Source organism: Bufo gargarizans, chromosome 10 (assembly GCF_014858855.1).
Source record: "Bufo gargarizans isolate SCDJY-AF-19 chromosome 10, ASM1485885v1, whole genome shotgun sequence".
Taxonomy (NCBI): domain Eukaryota; kingdom Metazoa; phylum Chordata; class Amphibia; order Anura; family Bufonidae; genus Bufo; species Bufo gargarizans.
In genome coordinates, this window is record NC_058089.1 from 42,817,149 (window position 1) to 42,834,920 (window position 17,772).

General features: G+C 44.8%; 1 protein-coding gene across 3 annotated transcripts in view; it reads right to left on the reverse strand.

The window, feature by feature from the left end:
- Positions 1-17,772, reverse strand: part of LOC122920535 (snake venom vascular endothelial growth factor toxin ICPP-like) — an 88,360-nt gene that overhangs the window by 16,898 nt on the left and 53,690 nt on the right. The window contains exons 6-7 of one of the 3 annotated variants that reach the window (XM_044270114.1): positions 11,411-11,485; positions 8,180-8,212 (exon numbers count right to left, since the gene is read on the reverse strand). The exons of 1 other annotated variant lie outside the window; for it this stretch is intronic. In XM_044270114.1, coding sequence (XP_044126049.1) covers positions 8,180-8,212; positions 11,411-11,485 — 108 coding nt within the window. The remainder of the gene's footprint in view (positions 1-8,179; positions 8,213-11,410; positions 11,486-17,772) is intronic. One more of the 3 variants, XM_044270115.1, reaches the window with a different exon arrangement.

Here is a 17,772-nt window from a genome sequence, read left to right on the forward strand (position 1 = left end):
TTACAAAAATGATCCACCACTACCCAAATTACCATACAGCCGGAAGATCTAGGCAGATCTGTTATGAAGTCCATAGACACGTGGGTCCATGGAGCCGAAGGAATGGGCAGCGGAAGCAAAGTACCAGAGGGGAGGATCGAGATGGCTTACACCGGGCACAAACACCACATGCCTGGACATAGGCCTTGATATCAAAAAACATCTTAGGCCACCAGACATGGCGTTTACAAAGGGACATGGTTTTCTATATCCCCAGGTGCCCGGCCGACTCGGAATCATGCAATTGTATGACACTGAGCGTGAAATTTGAAGGCACAAACAGCTGACCCACAGGTTTGTTAGGAGAGCTCTCCACCTGTAAAGGTTGGAGAAGAGAAGACAGATCCTCCATTATACCTGAGGTGTCCAAGGTGGCTATGAAACACCTCGCAGGAATAATGGGTTCTGGCTCAGAGTCACGTACTGAAAGAGCTTCTGGGAAACAACGGGATAGAGCATCTGCTTTAATATTTTTGGGCCCTGGTTTGTATGTTAAGCGAAAATTAAAGCGAGTGAAAAACAATGCCCAACGAGCTTGGCGAGAATTTAATCTCTTGGCACCTTCAATATACTCAAGGTTTTTGTGGTCGGTGTAAACCGTAATGGGATGTTCCGCACCCTCCAGCCAATGTATCCATTCTTTAAAGGCCAACTTAACTCTCAGAAGCTCTCTATTGCCGATGATGTCATAATTGAACTAGGCTAGGGAGAGCTGCCGAGAGCGAAAGGCACAAGGATGAAGCCTCTCAGGATCCCCAGAATACTGGGAGAGAACCGCCCCACACCAACCTCAGAGACGTTAACCTTGAGGACAAAAGTTTGAGAAGTGTCTGGATGAATGAGAATTGGAGCAAAATGCTTGCGTCAGCGTCTCAAAGGCTTCACTGGCCTCTCTCATCCACTTTAGAAGGGTTCATTCCCTTCTTAGTGAGGTTCGTGAGAGGCACTACTACTGCAGCAAAGTTCTTAATAAATTTGCTGTAGAAGTTGGCGAAACCTAAGAAACGCTGTAATCCCTTCAGGTCTCTAGGCTGTGGCCAGTCCAGGACAGCTGAAAGTTTGGTGGGATCCATTTCCAATCCTCGTTCGGAGACAATATACCCTAGGAAGGGCAATTCTCTCACTTCAAACAGACATTTCTCAAGTTTGGCGTATAAGCGATTCTCCCTCAGTTTCTGGAAAACCTGACACACATGATCCCGATGAGTCTGCGGGTCCGATGAGTAGACGACCACAAATCTACCCAAGAAATCCTGGAAGAGATCAATAATGAATTCCTGGAAGACCGCGGGGGCATTACAGAGACCGAAAGCCATCAAGAGATGCTCGTAATGCCCATCCCTGGTATGAAATGCAGTCTTCCATTCATCACCCTTTCGGATGCGTACTAAATTGTATGCAACCCTCAAATCGAGTTTGGTAAAGACCCCCGCCACCTGGGAGAACAAGTCCCCAATAAGTAGAAGGGGGTACCGATTCTTCACCGTAATTCGATTGAGGGCGCGAAAATCAATACAGGGTCTCAATCTGCCGTCTTTCTTCCCCACGAATAAGAATCCCGCTCCTGAGGGAGAAGTGGACGGTCAGATGAAACCCATATCGAGGTTCTCTTTTAAATAATCTCGCTGGACCTGGATCTCAGGCCCAGTGAGATTATACAGATGTCCTCTGGGTGGCATGGTACCCGGCAACAAATCAATGCAGGAATTATATGGCCTAGGAGGAGGTAAAACATCAGCCCCCTGTGGTCTGAACACGTCCTGGAAGTGGTGATTGTGCTTAATTAGTGCACTTAGCACTTCCGTGGAGGTAAGTGGCAACATCGGACAAATGCACCTAGTGAAGCAATCAGAACTCTACCTGCAAATTTGTCCAGTGCGCCAGTCCACTACCGGATTATGAAGTCTCAGCCAGGGGAGACCCAAAATCACAGGTGTGGATGGCATGTCCAGGGTTAACAGGCTTAAGACTTCCCGGTGACCAACCCCCACTGTTACCTGTAACCCAGGTGTCATCCACAGCAACCGGCCTTCTTGAAGGGGAGAACCATCCACAGCAGTGACAGAAATGGCCGCTTCCGGCTCGAAGACCAGAATCTGTAGCTGTCGAACCAGAGAAAAGTTTATATAATTTCCAGCAGCTCCCGAATCAAGTAGGGTGAAAATAGAATGACCTTCCCTTGCCACTTAATGGAAATAGTTAAGAGAAGACAAATTCTTTTAAGAGAAGGCAACAGAGTACCTAGTAGGTTCTCCTCAATTTTCACTAGGCTTTGTCGTTTCCCGGTAGGAGTAGTGGGCATTTCTTTAGCTGGTGACCAACTCCTCCACAATACAGACAAAGACCCTCGGTTAGCCGACGAGCCTTCTCAGTAGGATTAAGACGAGAGGACCCCAATTCCATAGGTTCCTCGGCCGGTTTACTGGGTCTTAGAGATGAGCTAGCTGACACTGGGCGAGAAGCCTGAATCCGACGATCAGCGTCGATTGCCTGCTGGATTCCCACATCTAGTGATGGTAGAGCGGCATCCTCCCAGCTAGTAAAAGTGGCCCAGCGACAGAATCCGGCAGCAAATTCTTCTGCTGGGCGTCGTCCTTGTTGGAGGTGTTCTAGCTGGTTCTCTGCCGTACGGGTGCGATACGGGTGATCATACAATATACTCATAGCATAAAAAAAATCTACTGAGCTGAGTTCTGTATCTCCCAACAGGAGGTTAAAGGCCCAACATTGCGGGTCCTTCCTTAATAGAGACATCACTATGCCGATCTTCTGCTTGGTATTACCCGAAGATGTAGGGCGCATCTCAAAATATAAGCGGCAGGAATCTCGGAAGTTGAGAAACTCCTGCCTATTTCCTGAAAAAACCTCAGGTAGAGGTATCTTGGGTTCCACTGGGCGTTCTGCTGGAGTTGGGTCGGGCAACTCCTGAACTCCCTGGAGGAGGAGTTTAAGCTTGTCCCCGACTGTTGCCAGTTGTGCATGGATCTTGTTGAAATTCACAGCTGAAATGTTCGTCTTGCTGGACCAGGAGATTGGCCGCTCCGGTCAACTCCACTAGTTGCTGCTGGATACGATCTATGATAATTGGAGATTGGGGCCCACTGTTCTGTAATGGTGCAGAATCCCAAGCAACCAGACAGATGTTTTAAACGACGGTGGATTTATTGAGTCGACGATAATTCAGTCAAAAGCCAGTTATCATACACAGGTAATCAAGCCGAATAAGATCCTCTGCAGGGAGAGATCAGGGAAACAGTCAGTGACCAAGCCAAAGTTCATACATGTTATATCAGTCCGAAAAGCGTGGTACCAAGGGATGGGACGTCAGAAAATATCCAGGGTCTGATCCAAGGTCGTACACGAGATAGATTGTTCAGCCAAGATAAAGTATCCAGCGGGAGGTCACTAAAGAATGGTCAAGGAAAGCAGAGGTCATACACAGGTAAGCTGGATAGAAACGATAACCAACATACACCTGGATTGTCAGAACAACAGTGGGCACTGACCAGCCAGGGAGATCACCTTTTAAGTAGCTGCTAGCCAATCACAGAGTGCCAGGTGTCGATTCCTCATAGGTCACATGATGATCCTAATCCCTAATACTTGTGCGGCCTATCCCCTAATCTACTTTGAATTTGTGCACAGGTGCTTTTCCTGCCAGTGGCCGGAGTAGCACATAAGATGCGCGCACGCTCGGCTGCGTATTCTTTGGCGAACCACCTTCGAGCGTGCACGTAAACGCTTGATTGGCCTAGCACAGATACGGGACTACGCCGCCACAGATGCTGGAACGGAACCCGCAGGTGATACCAGAGACAGGACCAGCCGCAGCATGTTGCCACCAGCCTGGCCAAACTGCCTCCGGGACCCCGGCGGTCTTCCCCTCCGGCGCCCATGCGGACACACCACCGCATCCGTCCGCAAAGGAATCTAAGTCGCAGGCTCCACAGATGCATGTGTGAGCTGTCCCATTACTCCAATGGGACCCCCGAGGTCGAGGCAGGGGATCCAGAGGCCCGCTGGGATGGAGTGCCAGCAGACCCACTAAGCACCCCCTGACCTCTCCCCACAGGCCGAACCTCACGAGGACCCCTGGAGGCCCCAGTGGACAGCAGGACAGGAGAGTGTCTCACAATTTCACTTTTTTGGCAGATTTTCCCTTTTATTCATTTTTTTCCGCTAACAAAGCAAGGATTAACAGCCAAACAAAGCTCAATATTTATTTTATTTTACCCTGATTCTGTAGTTTACAGAAACACCCCATATGTGTTTGTAAACTGCTGTATGGCCACATGCAGGGCGCAGAAGGAAATGAACGCCATATGCTCTTTGGAAGGCAGATTTTGATGGACTGGTTTATTGACACCATGTCCCATTTGAAGCCTCCCTGATGCACCCCTAGAGTAGAAACACCAAAAAAGTGACATCATTTTAGAAACTACACCCCTTAATCTATTCAAAACTGATTTTACAAACTTTGTTAACCCTTCAGGTTTTCCACAAGACTTCATTGAAATGGATATGAAATGTCAAAATTTTTCTTTTTGGGCATATTTTCCATTTTAATCATTTTTTTACACTAACAAAGCAAGGGTTAACAGCCAAACAAAACGCAATATTTATTGCCCTGATTCTGTAGTTTACAGAAACACCCCATATGTGGTCGTAAACTGCTGTACAGCACATGGCAGGCCGCAGAAGCAAAGGAATGCCATATAGTTTTTGGAAGGCAGATTTCACTAGGATAATTTTAACTTGCCATGTCACATTTGAAGACCCCCTGATGCACCCCTAGAGAAGAAACTCCAAAAAAGTTACCCCATCTTGGAAACTACGGGATAAGGTGGCAGTTTTGTTGGCACTAGTTTAGGGTACCAATGATTTTTGTTTGCTCTATATTACACTTTTTGTAAGGCATGGTAACAAAAAAACTGTTTTATTTTTTGTTATTTACAACGTTCATCTGACAGGTTAGATCATGAGCTATTTTTATAGAGCAGGTTGTTATGGACGCGACAATACCAAATTCGACAACTTTTTTGTTGTTGGCTTTTTTTTAAGTTTTTTTTTTTTACGGTGTTCATCTGAGGGGTTAATTTATGTGAAATTTTTAAAGAGCAGATTGTTACGGATGTGGCAATACCTAATACGTATACTTTTTTTAAAAGTTTTACACAATAACAGCATTTGTGAAACAAAAAAAATCATATTTTAGTGTCTCCATATTCTGAGAGCCATATTTTTTTTAATTTTTGTGCAATTGTCTTAGGTAGAGGCTCATTTTTTGTCTCCGCTCAAAAATATTCTGAGCAGACACCGAAAGGAGCCCATTATAGTCTATGGGTTCTTTAGGCTCCGTTATGCTCAGTTAGGTCTCAGTTATCTGCAGAATCCTGTCCTTTCTGTTCTGCTGCTCCTCAACGGAGAAGTGAATGGGGTTGCATGAAAATCTCAAGCATCCGCAAGCAAGTGCGGATGCGGTGTGATTTTCACGCGTGGTTGCTAGGAGATCCCCATCCTGATCATTATTATTTTCCCTTATAACATGGTTATAAGGGAAAATAATAGCATTCTGAATACAGAATACATAGAACAATAGGGCTGGAGGGGGTTAAAAAAAAAAGTGGATTAACTCACCTTAATCCACTTGTTCGCGCAGCTCGGCTTCTCTTCTGTCTTCATCTTTGCTGTGCAGTAGGAAAAGGACCTGTGGTGACATCACTGTGCTCATCACATGGTCCATCACATGATCCATCACCATGGTAAAAGATCATGTGATGGACCATGTGATTCACTTCTATGGGGCCTGAGTTGCGTGGAAAACGCACAAAGAGGAGCAAGCTGCGATTTTGACGCAATGCACAAGTGAAAATCACTGCTCATGTGCACAGCCCCATAGAAATGAATGGGTCCGGATTCAGTGAGGGTGCAATGCATTCACTTAATGCATTGCACCCGCGCGGAAATCTCACCCATGTGAAAGAGGCCTAACAGGTTGCCTAGGACTCTGAATAAGTGGTTTTGCACTGCTGTAGATAACATAATAAGCCAGCAACAGGAAATAAAAAATACTGGAGTGCACAAGAAACAACACAGAGGCTGAAAAACCCACAGAAGAATTTTTCTAAATTGGTTGCCTTCGACTAGACTTTCAGTTTCTGAAAAATGTACCTCATCGTGAATAAATCTTTTACTGAGTTTATAAGTAATTTTAAACCCACATTTGGCTGGCAGTCTCAGAATAGATTTATATAATCTTTAGTGTGAACTGCAGTCAGGAGATTAAAAATACTAACAGGGTTTATTCAAATTACTTGAATTGCATCTGAATTGATGTAGCCCTATAGTTTAACATAGAAGACCATTAGCTTGGCTGTAGTCTAGGTGAATTGTTCTCATAGTGAATAAACCCCCTGATATGGGCTGATAAGGAGCAGAGAAAATCACTGACTCCATTTTTTAGCTATACTACATTTTTAGGTTTACCACGTAACAGCTTCAACTTTTATTTCACCTTTATCTTATCTGGTTCTCACTAATCATTAAGCTCAGTGGCTTCTGCATCTCCATCTCGCCCCCTCACAGTCTCTTGGATATATGAGCTCTTTCTGTGATAACATGCATGTCTTTGGTCTGCTAGGTGACAGACGCAGATCAGGGGTTTATCCACTGAACAGTAGGTTGTAGTGAACTGGCAAGGGGATTGCAAAATCCATTCCATGGTAGTCAATTTTGAAAATATTTCTAAGGCTACTTTCACACTGGCGTTTCTGGGTCCGCTTGTGAGATCAGTTTCAGGGCTCTTACAAGCGGTCTAAAACGGATCAGTTCAGCCTTAATGCATTCTGAATGGATAAGGATCCGCTCAGAATGCATCAATTTGTCTGTGTTTGGTCTCCGTTGCGTTTTTTAGACAGTCACTAAAACGCAGCTTGCAGCGTTTTAGTGACCGTCTGAGAATGCAGAGTCAAATGGATCCGTCCTGACTTACAATGTAAGTCAATGGGGATGGATCCGTTTTTCACTGACACAATATGGTGCAATTGAAAACGGATCTGTCCCCCATTGACTTTCAATGTAAGTCAAGACAGACCCGTATATAGTATAATATACATTATAGCATCACTTATACAGTAAAATATACGGTATACCAGCACCATATGTACAGTATAATATGCGGTATCCTGACACCACGTATACAGTATAATATGCGTTATACCGACACCACGTATGCAATATAATATATGGTATCCTGACACCACATATACAGTATAATATACAGTATCCTGACACTATAGTACCACTACATTTACTTTTTTTTATTATCAAAAAGCATCATACATAACTAAAAATAAAATAAAAAATGTTACTGTCCCTTCAAGCAAAAGCCAGACTATAATAAAAGACAAAAACAAACATTAAACTACATTTATAATGAAAAAATTTACTAACAAAAGAAGCTACTCAGTCTGCTGTGCCGTCCTCCTCTCCTTTCTGTCTCTCCTCAGTGCGCAGGCTCTATTAGCTCCTAATCCCTACCCAGAGGTCTGGTATCGCAGGGACAGTATGGTCCTATGCGCATGCGCGATTACATTAAAGACGGCTGCCAGTCAAGATGATTTTTTTACCACACATTGCAGCACAGCAGAAAGGCCCGTCAGCAGACTTGTAAAAAAAATAGTTCCTGGGCCGGACTGTGGGAACTTCCAGGTTTAAAGTTGGCGTCTGCTGCCCTCGCGCGACGGCCATCTTAGTAACATTCGTGTGAGGCAGCCTGTGCAGATGAACACAGAGTGGTGATTATCGGAGAGACAGCAACCTGTAAAAAGAGCCTGGCCTGTTATTGGCACTTCCAGGGTTAAAGATGGCCGCCGCGGCTAACAGGCGGCGGCCATCTTGGTGATGTTACTGTGGCAGCACAGAGCTCGGGGAGTGGCAGCATCACCGATCAGAGAGGCGAAGCTGGCAACCAATAAAAAGTACCAGAGCCTCTCCGGGGCCCCCTAGTGGCCGCAGGCCCTCGGTCCATGCCGAATGGTCAGTCCGGCCCCTGCTATTCAGTATATAATAGATGTGACGAGAAGGAACAGACAGGAAAAACATGGAAAACAAAACTGATAATTAAAACCAGAAACTATACCTGCTAGCCTTCAGGGTGGTATTGACATGGGGTCTGCAATGCATAAAAATAATACAATTACAATGTTACTGGTAGGTAAATTCAGGACGTAATTTACTACATACAGGAAAGTACCTAATTACTCATTTCTGAAAATCCCATTATACTAATGAATCTTACTTACATGGTAGAATTTGCACAGATAAATATTACCACCTATGCAAATCCAGCATGAAGGTATGTCCACCTGGGACGGGTCTGCAGCAGATATTCCACAGTATGTATCAGCCGCAATTCTGTAGCAGCAAAAACTGCACCAAATGCTATAGAATTCCCACTGTAAATGCTGCAGCGTACAATAACAGCGCTATGACCATTTTAGCAAATACCTTAAATTTTCTGTAATGCACCCCTTGTTTGATATATGAAGATTCCTGCCCCCTTAATTTTGCTCGTTGCCAAGGGAAACCGGCCACCGCTGTATCACTAACATCGGTGGCCGCGCAGGAATCTGTCTGGAGTCAGCACGCATCGCTACAATGCTCACTAGCTCCAGACAGCTCCGAAGCCAGCAGTGAAGGAGGGCGCATGCACAGCCACCCACCAACCACTTGTATGGGGCTGACAGAAATAGCCGAGCAGTGCACTCGGCTATTTTCAGAGCTCCCAAAGGAATGAATGGGGAGTGCAAAGCCCAAATCCCTTTAAATTCTATTTGACACTACAGTAAAACGGGGATCACTTGCGGCCCCTTATCCTCGCGCACAGGAAGTGATGTCCTATCACTGCCTGTGCTTGAAGGAGCCTGACGTCTGGACGGGTAAGTCGGGCCGCCTGTCTGCTGAGGTCCGAGTTTTTTCGTTAATGACACCGCCGCTGAGCACCACTGCCACCAATGATTTAATTGAGCCTGGCTAATTTTATTTTAATTATTTGGCTGAGCAAGGCTTAATTTATTTGGGGGGACATGAAGCACCGCTGATTTATTTATTTGGGGGACCCTGAGCACTTATGATTTATTTATTTAAGCAGACCTGAAGCACCGCTGATTTATTTATTTGGGGGACCCTGAGCACCATTGATTTATTTATTTGGGGGGGACCTGAAGCACCGCTGATTTATTTATTTGGGGGACCCTGAGCACTATTGATTTATTTATTTGGGGGAAACCTGATGCACCACTGATTTATTTATTTGGGGGTACCCTGAGCACCGCTGATTTATTTATTTGGGGGACCCTGAGCACTTCTGATTTATTTATTTGGGGGGGACTTGAAGCACCACTGATTTGATTATTTGAGGGGTACCCTGAGCACCCCTGATTTTTATATTTTTTTTTTGGGGGGGGGGGGGGTACTGTGAGCACCACTGAGTTATTTATTTGAAGGGTACTGTGCGCACCACTGATTTATTTTTTAGGGGGTATTTGTTGTTTATTATTTATTTTAAAGTTATTTATTTGGTTTACAAATATTTTATATTTATGCTAAAGTTCTGTGGTTATGAATGAATACATCCTGCATATCAGATATTTACATTACAATTCATAACAGTAGCAAAATTAGTTATGACGTAGCATGGAAAAAAATGTAATGGTTCGGGGTCACCACAACATGAGGAACTGTATTAAGGGGTCACGGCTTTAGAAAGGTTGAGAACCACTGCACTAACCAGTTGCTGGGCAAGCAAGGACAGCAGTTTAATTGGCCAAATTGGTTGCTGTCCAGTTGCTGGGCATTGTGCTATTTTTATCCCTTAGTGTGGATTGGTTATGGGCCACCCGTGGCGGGAAGTTTGAGGTATTCATAGACGTCATTCACCGTGCGGAGCCTGTCAGCGTGTGAACATTTCAAGCAAGAAGATCATCCTCCGCCGACCCTCCCGTTTTTTTGTCGTGGTCATGTTGAATATGGGGGAGGGGGGTTAGTCGCCCCAGCCTTCTGGGAGGACAGAGGATTGCTCAGTAATTGACTTTTAATAATATATTTGGAATTTTAAGGGTTAATGATTTATGAATTTTGGTCATATTTATTGGTTACCCCCCCCCCCCCAAATTTAATAAAGACCGCGGCCATTTTTATCCACAATTGGTAGTATGTTTATATTTATAATATTTATTAATGTTAAGTTGTTGAATATGACACCATGAACTTTGCAAGAGAACAAACTGAGCCCCAAACAGCCTTTGTTTGTTCATTTACAGATATGGACAAGTCCAAAACCCAAGCATTGCACAAGCCGTTCATCACATTAGTATTGAAATGCTCTACTGCTGTCTGCGTGGGCATGGTACAGAAATGTCCAACTCAAGTTCTGAGGAACAAAAATGTCTTCCTCTGTACTTCTTTCCGTGTTCTCTCTCTGTAGATTGCATCATTGTCACCTGTGTCATCAGTGCTTGGACTTTCTGCATCATGAATTCAGCAGAACAACATTTAGCCAAGTATTCAGTTTAAGATATTCTTTATGAATTGATTCCACATGGAAAACTTCTCTGTCAAGTGAAAAATAAATAAAAATAACCAGGGTGGTCGGCTGCCTGTGTTTTCAGAGCAACAACGACTAGCTGACATTCAGAAGCTTCAGCCATGGAAACATGTGCCACAGCATTTTTCATTGTTAAGTCCTCCATACTCCAAGTTATTATTCAGGATGCACCTGCAAGATCTGCACTAGGGCCACAGGAGGGCTTTTTTTTCCTAGAGGTACACTAAAAATGCTGACATTCCATAAGTGACCCTCAAGCCCCCCTTGTATACATTAGCAATATGATCATTTTTCTTTTTTATGGTTTCTGTACCAGCACAATACAAAATATAATACTGACCACGTTAAATATGGTGAAAAACAATAAAAAACCTACTAATTCTGTAAATTAGAAATTAAATGGACTAGAATTTTTATCTTCCAGTGACATCACACATGCACTACTATAAAACACCACTGATTGTCCATTGTACCCATCATGTCCTCTCTCCATCTGAAACTGACTCAAAACTGAACTAGTGTCTTTACACCATCTACTTACCTACCTAAATCTGATATTTCCATCTCAGTCCGTGGCTCTACCATAGGTCCCAGGCAGCAGGCCCACTGCCTTGGGGTTAAATCTGACCAAGATCTTATTCACTATATTTAATCACTTGGTCAAAAACATCTCAAGAACCTGCTCCTTTCTTACTGTGGAAAAGGCAAAAATTCTCAATTACTGTAACTCATTACAAATAAATATTTTCCTTATTAAACTCTCACCTTTCCAATCTATCCTGATTGAATACAGCAGCCAGGTTCAACCTTCTGTCCAACAGTTGCAATGATGCCTTCGCCCTGTACAATTTAGAATACATATTACTGTCACCCACTCCACAGTGCCGCACCACCAAACATCTCCTCTCTCATCTCAGTCTACCACCCTACCTGTGTCCTCTGTTCTGTTAGTCATCTAAAGGTGGCCATGCACATTAGTCTAAAGTTGACCAAAATGGACGATTTCAACCAAAATGTTGGGTAAAATTTAACTATGAACAACCGTTTTACGTGACCGATGACAGACCATTATCGTCAGAAAAGAAGTCGGTTGCGTTTAATATTTTGTCCGATAGACAAACAAGAGATCTTTCATTCAAAGAAAGACCATTCAAGGACGAAAGAGCTTTCTTTGAAAGAACGTTCCTAGAAAAATCTTTTGTCCATCGCCAGTTTTATTGAACATTTATGGCCAGTTTTATCAGATGTAAAGTCTAATATAAACTAAAATGTGTAGGGCCATGTGTGTAAACAGACTGTTCACCAGATCATTGTTTGTTCAACTGATGATCAACCATCAACCTTCTTTTATCTATTGTATACGGCCACTTTAACATTAATATCCTCCATAATATCAAACTGCCGCTCCTGTCCCCAAGCTGCACTAGTTTTCTGGAATGCACTACCTAAGACAATCAGATTAAGGCCTCATGACACGGCCGTTGTGTGGCCATTCTGTGCACGGGAAACGTCTGTGCGGCAGCCGGGACAGATCGAGACCCATTCAACTTGAATGGGTCCGTGATCCGTCTGCACCGTTAAAATAATAGAACAAGTTCCATTCCATGCGGAGAGCACACGGCCTGGTGCCCGCAAATTGCGGACCCGCTGTTTGCGGGCCAAAATACGACAACGGCCAGGCAACAGACGTGTGGATGAGGCCTAATTCCCAACATTCACATCTTTATGTGTACCCTAAAGACATAGATTTTTATGGTGACTGATCACATTCCTGAATTTTACTCTCTCTGCCACCTATTACATTAAAGGAAATGTGTCAAAAATTTTATCTGACATTTAAAATCAGATAGTAATCTCCTTTTTTCTAATATGTTTTTATTTTCTCATTGAAGATTTTTTTATTTTATTCCTGAACATTATTATGGGGGTGGCCATCTTGCCTTGACTGTTCTTAACAGCATTTACAAAGCATTAATATAATTGCTTTACAGCAGTCCCATGGGCCATAGACACAATGGTCGGAGGGGACCTCATTGGCTTCTATGGGAGAGTTTTCTGGGCATGCTCTGTGAGATCTGAAGAGGTCATTGTAAAAGGAAAAACTAGATAAGCTCTGACAATCACCTACTACGGTGTATGGTGGATCCTGTCTTATCTATACACAGAGGTGATATCTCCTTATTATAGGCAGGATTAGAATGAGTAAACTGCAGTAAACTGATCTGTACAAACCAAGAAATGGGCACCAATTATTAAGGCTGTGCTTCACTGGCCAATAATTTGCATGAATGCTCTTGTCAGCGATCATCTTGCAGTGTAATTCTGCCACTGATTGTCCGATGAAAGAGCAAACGCTTGTTCATCTGGCAATTCTGATTTGTAAGCATGCTTAAAAATCTGCGCTTGCCGGTGGCAGATCATGCTGTCTAATAACGATCTGCAGCAGGAAAACCACTGCACAGTGGTTATGCCATCGCTCCTCCCCATGCTTCAGAGGAGTAGTGATGGACAAACATCGGCCTGGATGTTTCAAACGTGCGTTTGCGATCATATGTTTACGAACAGCGCTTTCGCAGCGGGCCACTTTCACTTTAATGGCAGGCGAACCTGAAAAACCTTCAGGTCATAATTGCAGTCATCAAATACTTACTAGAAGTGCACTAATTGTCCCACAACATAGACAGTGACATACCAGAGGGGAATCAAAAATTCACACAAAAATTATATATTTTAATCAGGGACCATTTTTATACATCTTAAAGGGAAACTCTCAAAAATGTGCCCTGCTGGAGCCTAGAATTTTTTTTATTTTAGGCCTATGGAGTACAGGCCCCAAAAATTAGGCATGCACCTGACAGAAAAGGCCTTTTATGCCGCCGTATATACATAAGACAAGGACCATTCTTTGTTCTGTGTGGTGGAGGATATGTGTGGGCTGGAATGAGGAAATTCAATTACACGTGGTCATCACAGGTGTTGAATTCCTACGAGATCCATGCCTCATTCATTTTTAGAAATGTGAGGTAGTCCACACTGTCGTAAGCTAGGCGAGTGCGCTTATCGGTCACGATCCCCCCTGCTGCGCTGATTGTCCTTTCAGACAGGACAATCGACGAGGGGCAAGCCAAGAGTTCCATGGCAAATTGTGCCAGCTCTGGCCACAGGTCAAGCCTGCACACCCAGAAGTCCAGGGGTTCCTCGCTTCTCAGAGCGTCCATATCGGCCGTTAACCTGATGTAGTCGGATACCTGTCGGTCTAGGCGTTCCCTGAGGCTGGATCTGGAGGGCGTCTGTCGATGGGTTAGCTGTAAGAATGATCTCATATCCGAAGTGACCAACACATCTTCAAACCGCCCTCTTCTTGCAGGCGCGGTAGGATCGGTACTCGCACCTGTTTTGCTGTGGGTGGAAATTCCTCTGCCAGCGCCCGCAACAGCAGAATGCAACATCTCTCGCAGCAAGGCCTGGAGATGCTGCATTCTGACAGCTCTCTGTGATGCTGGTAACATGTCCGCCATTTTGCGTTTTATACCGGGGGTCTAAGTACTTTGCCACCCTGTACTGGTCCTTGCCCTTTATGCTTTTTGTACGGGGTTCCTCTTCAAACACTGGAGCATGAAGGCCCCCATTTGCACTAAATTGGAAGCGGTGGAGCGCCCTTGCTCCTGCTCATCACCCAGGAGAATGTTGGTCTCCTTTCCCTCAGCCACGGACAACACCAGGGATCTCCGAAAAGTTTAAAGTCCCTCTCAAAGCCTGTTCTTGCTCCTCCTCATCCCCCCCAGCCACCATCCTCCTCTGACTCCTCTTCAGACTCCTGCTGACTTGTCTCAGATGGAGTAGCCCCCCCTAGGAATTCATTCAGCATTGCGACTTCCTCATTTTCCAGCTCCTGCTCCTCGACTGCTTGATCAATAACAACGCAATGCACGCTCCAGAAAGAAGGTGTAAGGTACGATGTCACTGATGGTGCCCTGGCTGTGACTGACCAGTTTGGTGATCTCATCAAATGGCAGCAGAAGTCTGCATGCGGCATGAGCAGCCACTGGCACAATGAAAAGAAACCAAGCTCCCCAGAACCTGTCCTGCTGCAGAGTTCGTACAGGTAGTCATTAACAGAACATTGCTGCTAAAGCAACCTATTAAGCATATACAAGGTGGAGTTCCAGCGCGTTGGGCTGTCACAAATCAGACGTCTGATGGGCAGGTGGTGTCACCGCTGAACGTCAGCAAGGCGAGCCATGGCCGTGTAAGATCTTCTAAAATGGCCAGATATTTTCCTGGCCTGCCACAAGACCTCCTGGACCCTGGAGTATTTGGCAACGAATCGCTGCACGACTAATTTCAGGACATGTGTCATTTTGCCCTTTTTCAGCGAGCTCAGCAGATTGGCAGCGTTGTCTCACACCACTTTACCAACTGCCAAATTGAGCGGGGTTAGCCACTGATCGGCCTGTGACCGCAGAGCTGAAAGCAGTGCAGGACTGGTGTGGCTCTTGGCTTCCAGGCACAACAGCGGTCAGCCAAGGAGGAGATGGAGGATGGAGTAGGAGGAGGAGAACATCAGGCAAGCCTGCATGCAATCTGTGGCGGTAACACCAAATCTACACGGATGCCACTGGCTACATGCTTGATGGCTGTCAGAAGGTTCACCCAGTGGGCAGTAAAAGTTATGTACCTTCGTTGCCCGTGCTTGCTAGACCACGTGTCTGTGGTCAGATGTATCTTGGCACCGACACTGTGTGCCAGAAATATATTCACTTGCCGCTGAACATGGCCATATAGCTCTGGGATGCCCTTCTGGGAGAAATATTTCCTTTCCTTCCGGGGACTTTCCATTGCGGTGTGCCAATGGCCGCAAATTTTCTAAAGGCCTCTGAGTCCACCAGTTTATATGGCAGTAGTTGGCGGTATCCGGCGTCATCAACTTTTTACGCTCGAACATTTGGGCCACGGAAGCCTGCCTTGTGCCAGATGAACGCAATGACGGCACGGTGGAAGTTGGAGTGTAGGACAAATGGGAGGAGAGAGGAGAAGAAGAGGCAGGACGTGGAGTGGTGGGACTGTGGCTTTGTGGGTTCTGACGGCGTTGCTCCCACTGGGCTCGGTGATGGGAGGCCAGGTGCCTTTTTAAAGGGGGTGGTCCCTAGGTGAGTGTTGGGCTTACCACGACTTATGTGTTGACAGCACAGCCTGCAGATGGCAACACTATTGTCTGCAGCTGACACGTAAAAAAAAAGCCCACATAGCGGAGCCGGAGTCCCGGGAGTGCAAGATGTGACCGTGCATGGTGGATGGCTCACTCCAGATATATTTGCAGTCTGCTTTTTGCCTCCTGTGCACTGCGAGTTCTGCCTGCTTCTCCTCCTTCTCCTCTCTATGTGCTGCTCCGTCTCTCCCTCTGAGTTCCCCTCCTTTTCCTCTCCATCGACACGTCATCATCGTCACCTTCACCACCACTGACATTAGAGATCTCGGAGTAGGCAGCAACAGCGGGGACCACCCTCCTTGGGCTGATCTGGGTACTGTCATCAAACCGATGGGTGGCGGCCGTTGCTACCTCCTTTTTCGTTTACCGATGCCAAGAATGGCTGTGCCATCAGTAAGGTCTGGAAATGGATGGAAAATAATTCCTCTGACTCGAGTGGCGGGACTATGATGGTGGTGGTGGTGTCTTTGGGGGTGCACACAGCAGAAAGTGAGGCGGGTGCAGATACAGAGGACGAGGAGGGTGCAGAAGCGGAAGGCTGAGTGGGCCACTCAACCAACTCTGGTGCGTCCTTTGACAATCGCACGCACCTTCTCCAACTTCCCACTTAGGCTCCGGCCTGGTGCGCCTGCCCGACCCCTACCACCCTTGCAGAACGGCCTGCCTCTTCCTCTGCCTGTCATTTTCAAAATGACCCTGTGCCAAAGTCCCTAGAAAAGAGCAGTATTTGGTGGAAGCAGGTATATCAATTCCCTTAACCAGTATTTAGTGAAAGCAGGTGTATCGCAGGCCTCAATCAGTATTTTGTGGAAGCTGGTATATCAAACCCCCTAATCAGTATTTTGTGGAAGCCGGTGTATTGCAGGCCTCAATCAATATTTGGTGGAAGCAGGTATATCAATCCCCTTAGGCCTCCTGCACACAAACGTGTGCAACCCATGGTCGTGCTGCGGCCCGCAATACACGAACACTGAGGTGAGGTCACCTCGAAACGCGTCTGGCGGACTAAAGGAACCAAACTATCAAATAGATTATCCTGCAGGATTAAAAAGTCCATATCTGAAAAAGCTGAAATTATTCAAGACAATTTCCACAACCTTGTCTTTTTCTCAATACGTATCTACCTACTACCACAGTGGAACGCCGTCAGCTTAGCGCCATAACCACACTATACGAAAAGAAAAGACAAAAAGTTCTGGGTCTGGGTGAGTAGCTCAACTGTGAGAGGGACGCCTCTACAGTAAGCGCCATCTAATTTTATATGAACAATTGACTCTATGATCTTATGCAAGACAAATCGTATTAATAATTCGAAAGTTACCCATTGACATAACTGCACAGCCTTAGTGCCTTATTGAAAATAACAGAAATTTCAGTGCATAAAATAAGGATATTTGTAGTAAAAGACCGGTCGAAATTTGGTCTAATATATATATTGCAATTATGTACTTTCTGTATTGGATTATCAACAAGGACATATAGACAAGTACATCTTGGATACCAAATGGATACTTGAAACTATATTCGAATACCATTCGAAAAAATTCCATCAAACAATTCCTATGCGATATTTCATCTGATTTTTATCCGATTTTTTTAATCTGATTTTTTGATTCTATAACATCTGAAATCCATTTGAAATTGGTTATATGGTCATTTTGTTTTTTATATATTGCATGTCTATTGTTGTGACTTAGATGAAGATCAGATCACATTTTATGACCAATTTGTGCAGAAATACATATCATTCCAAAGGGTTCCCAAAATTTTGATAAATTAGCAAATTTCCACGTTTCATTTTCTCTACTTCTATAATACATAGTAATACCTACAAAAATAGTTATTACTTTACCTTCCCTATATGTCTTCTTCATGTTTAGATCATTTTGGGAATGACATTTTATTTTGGGGCGACGTC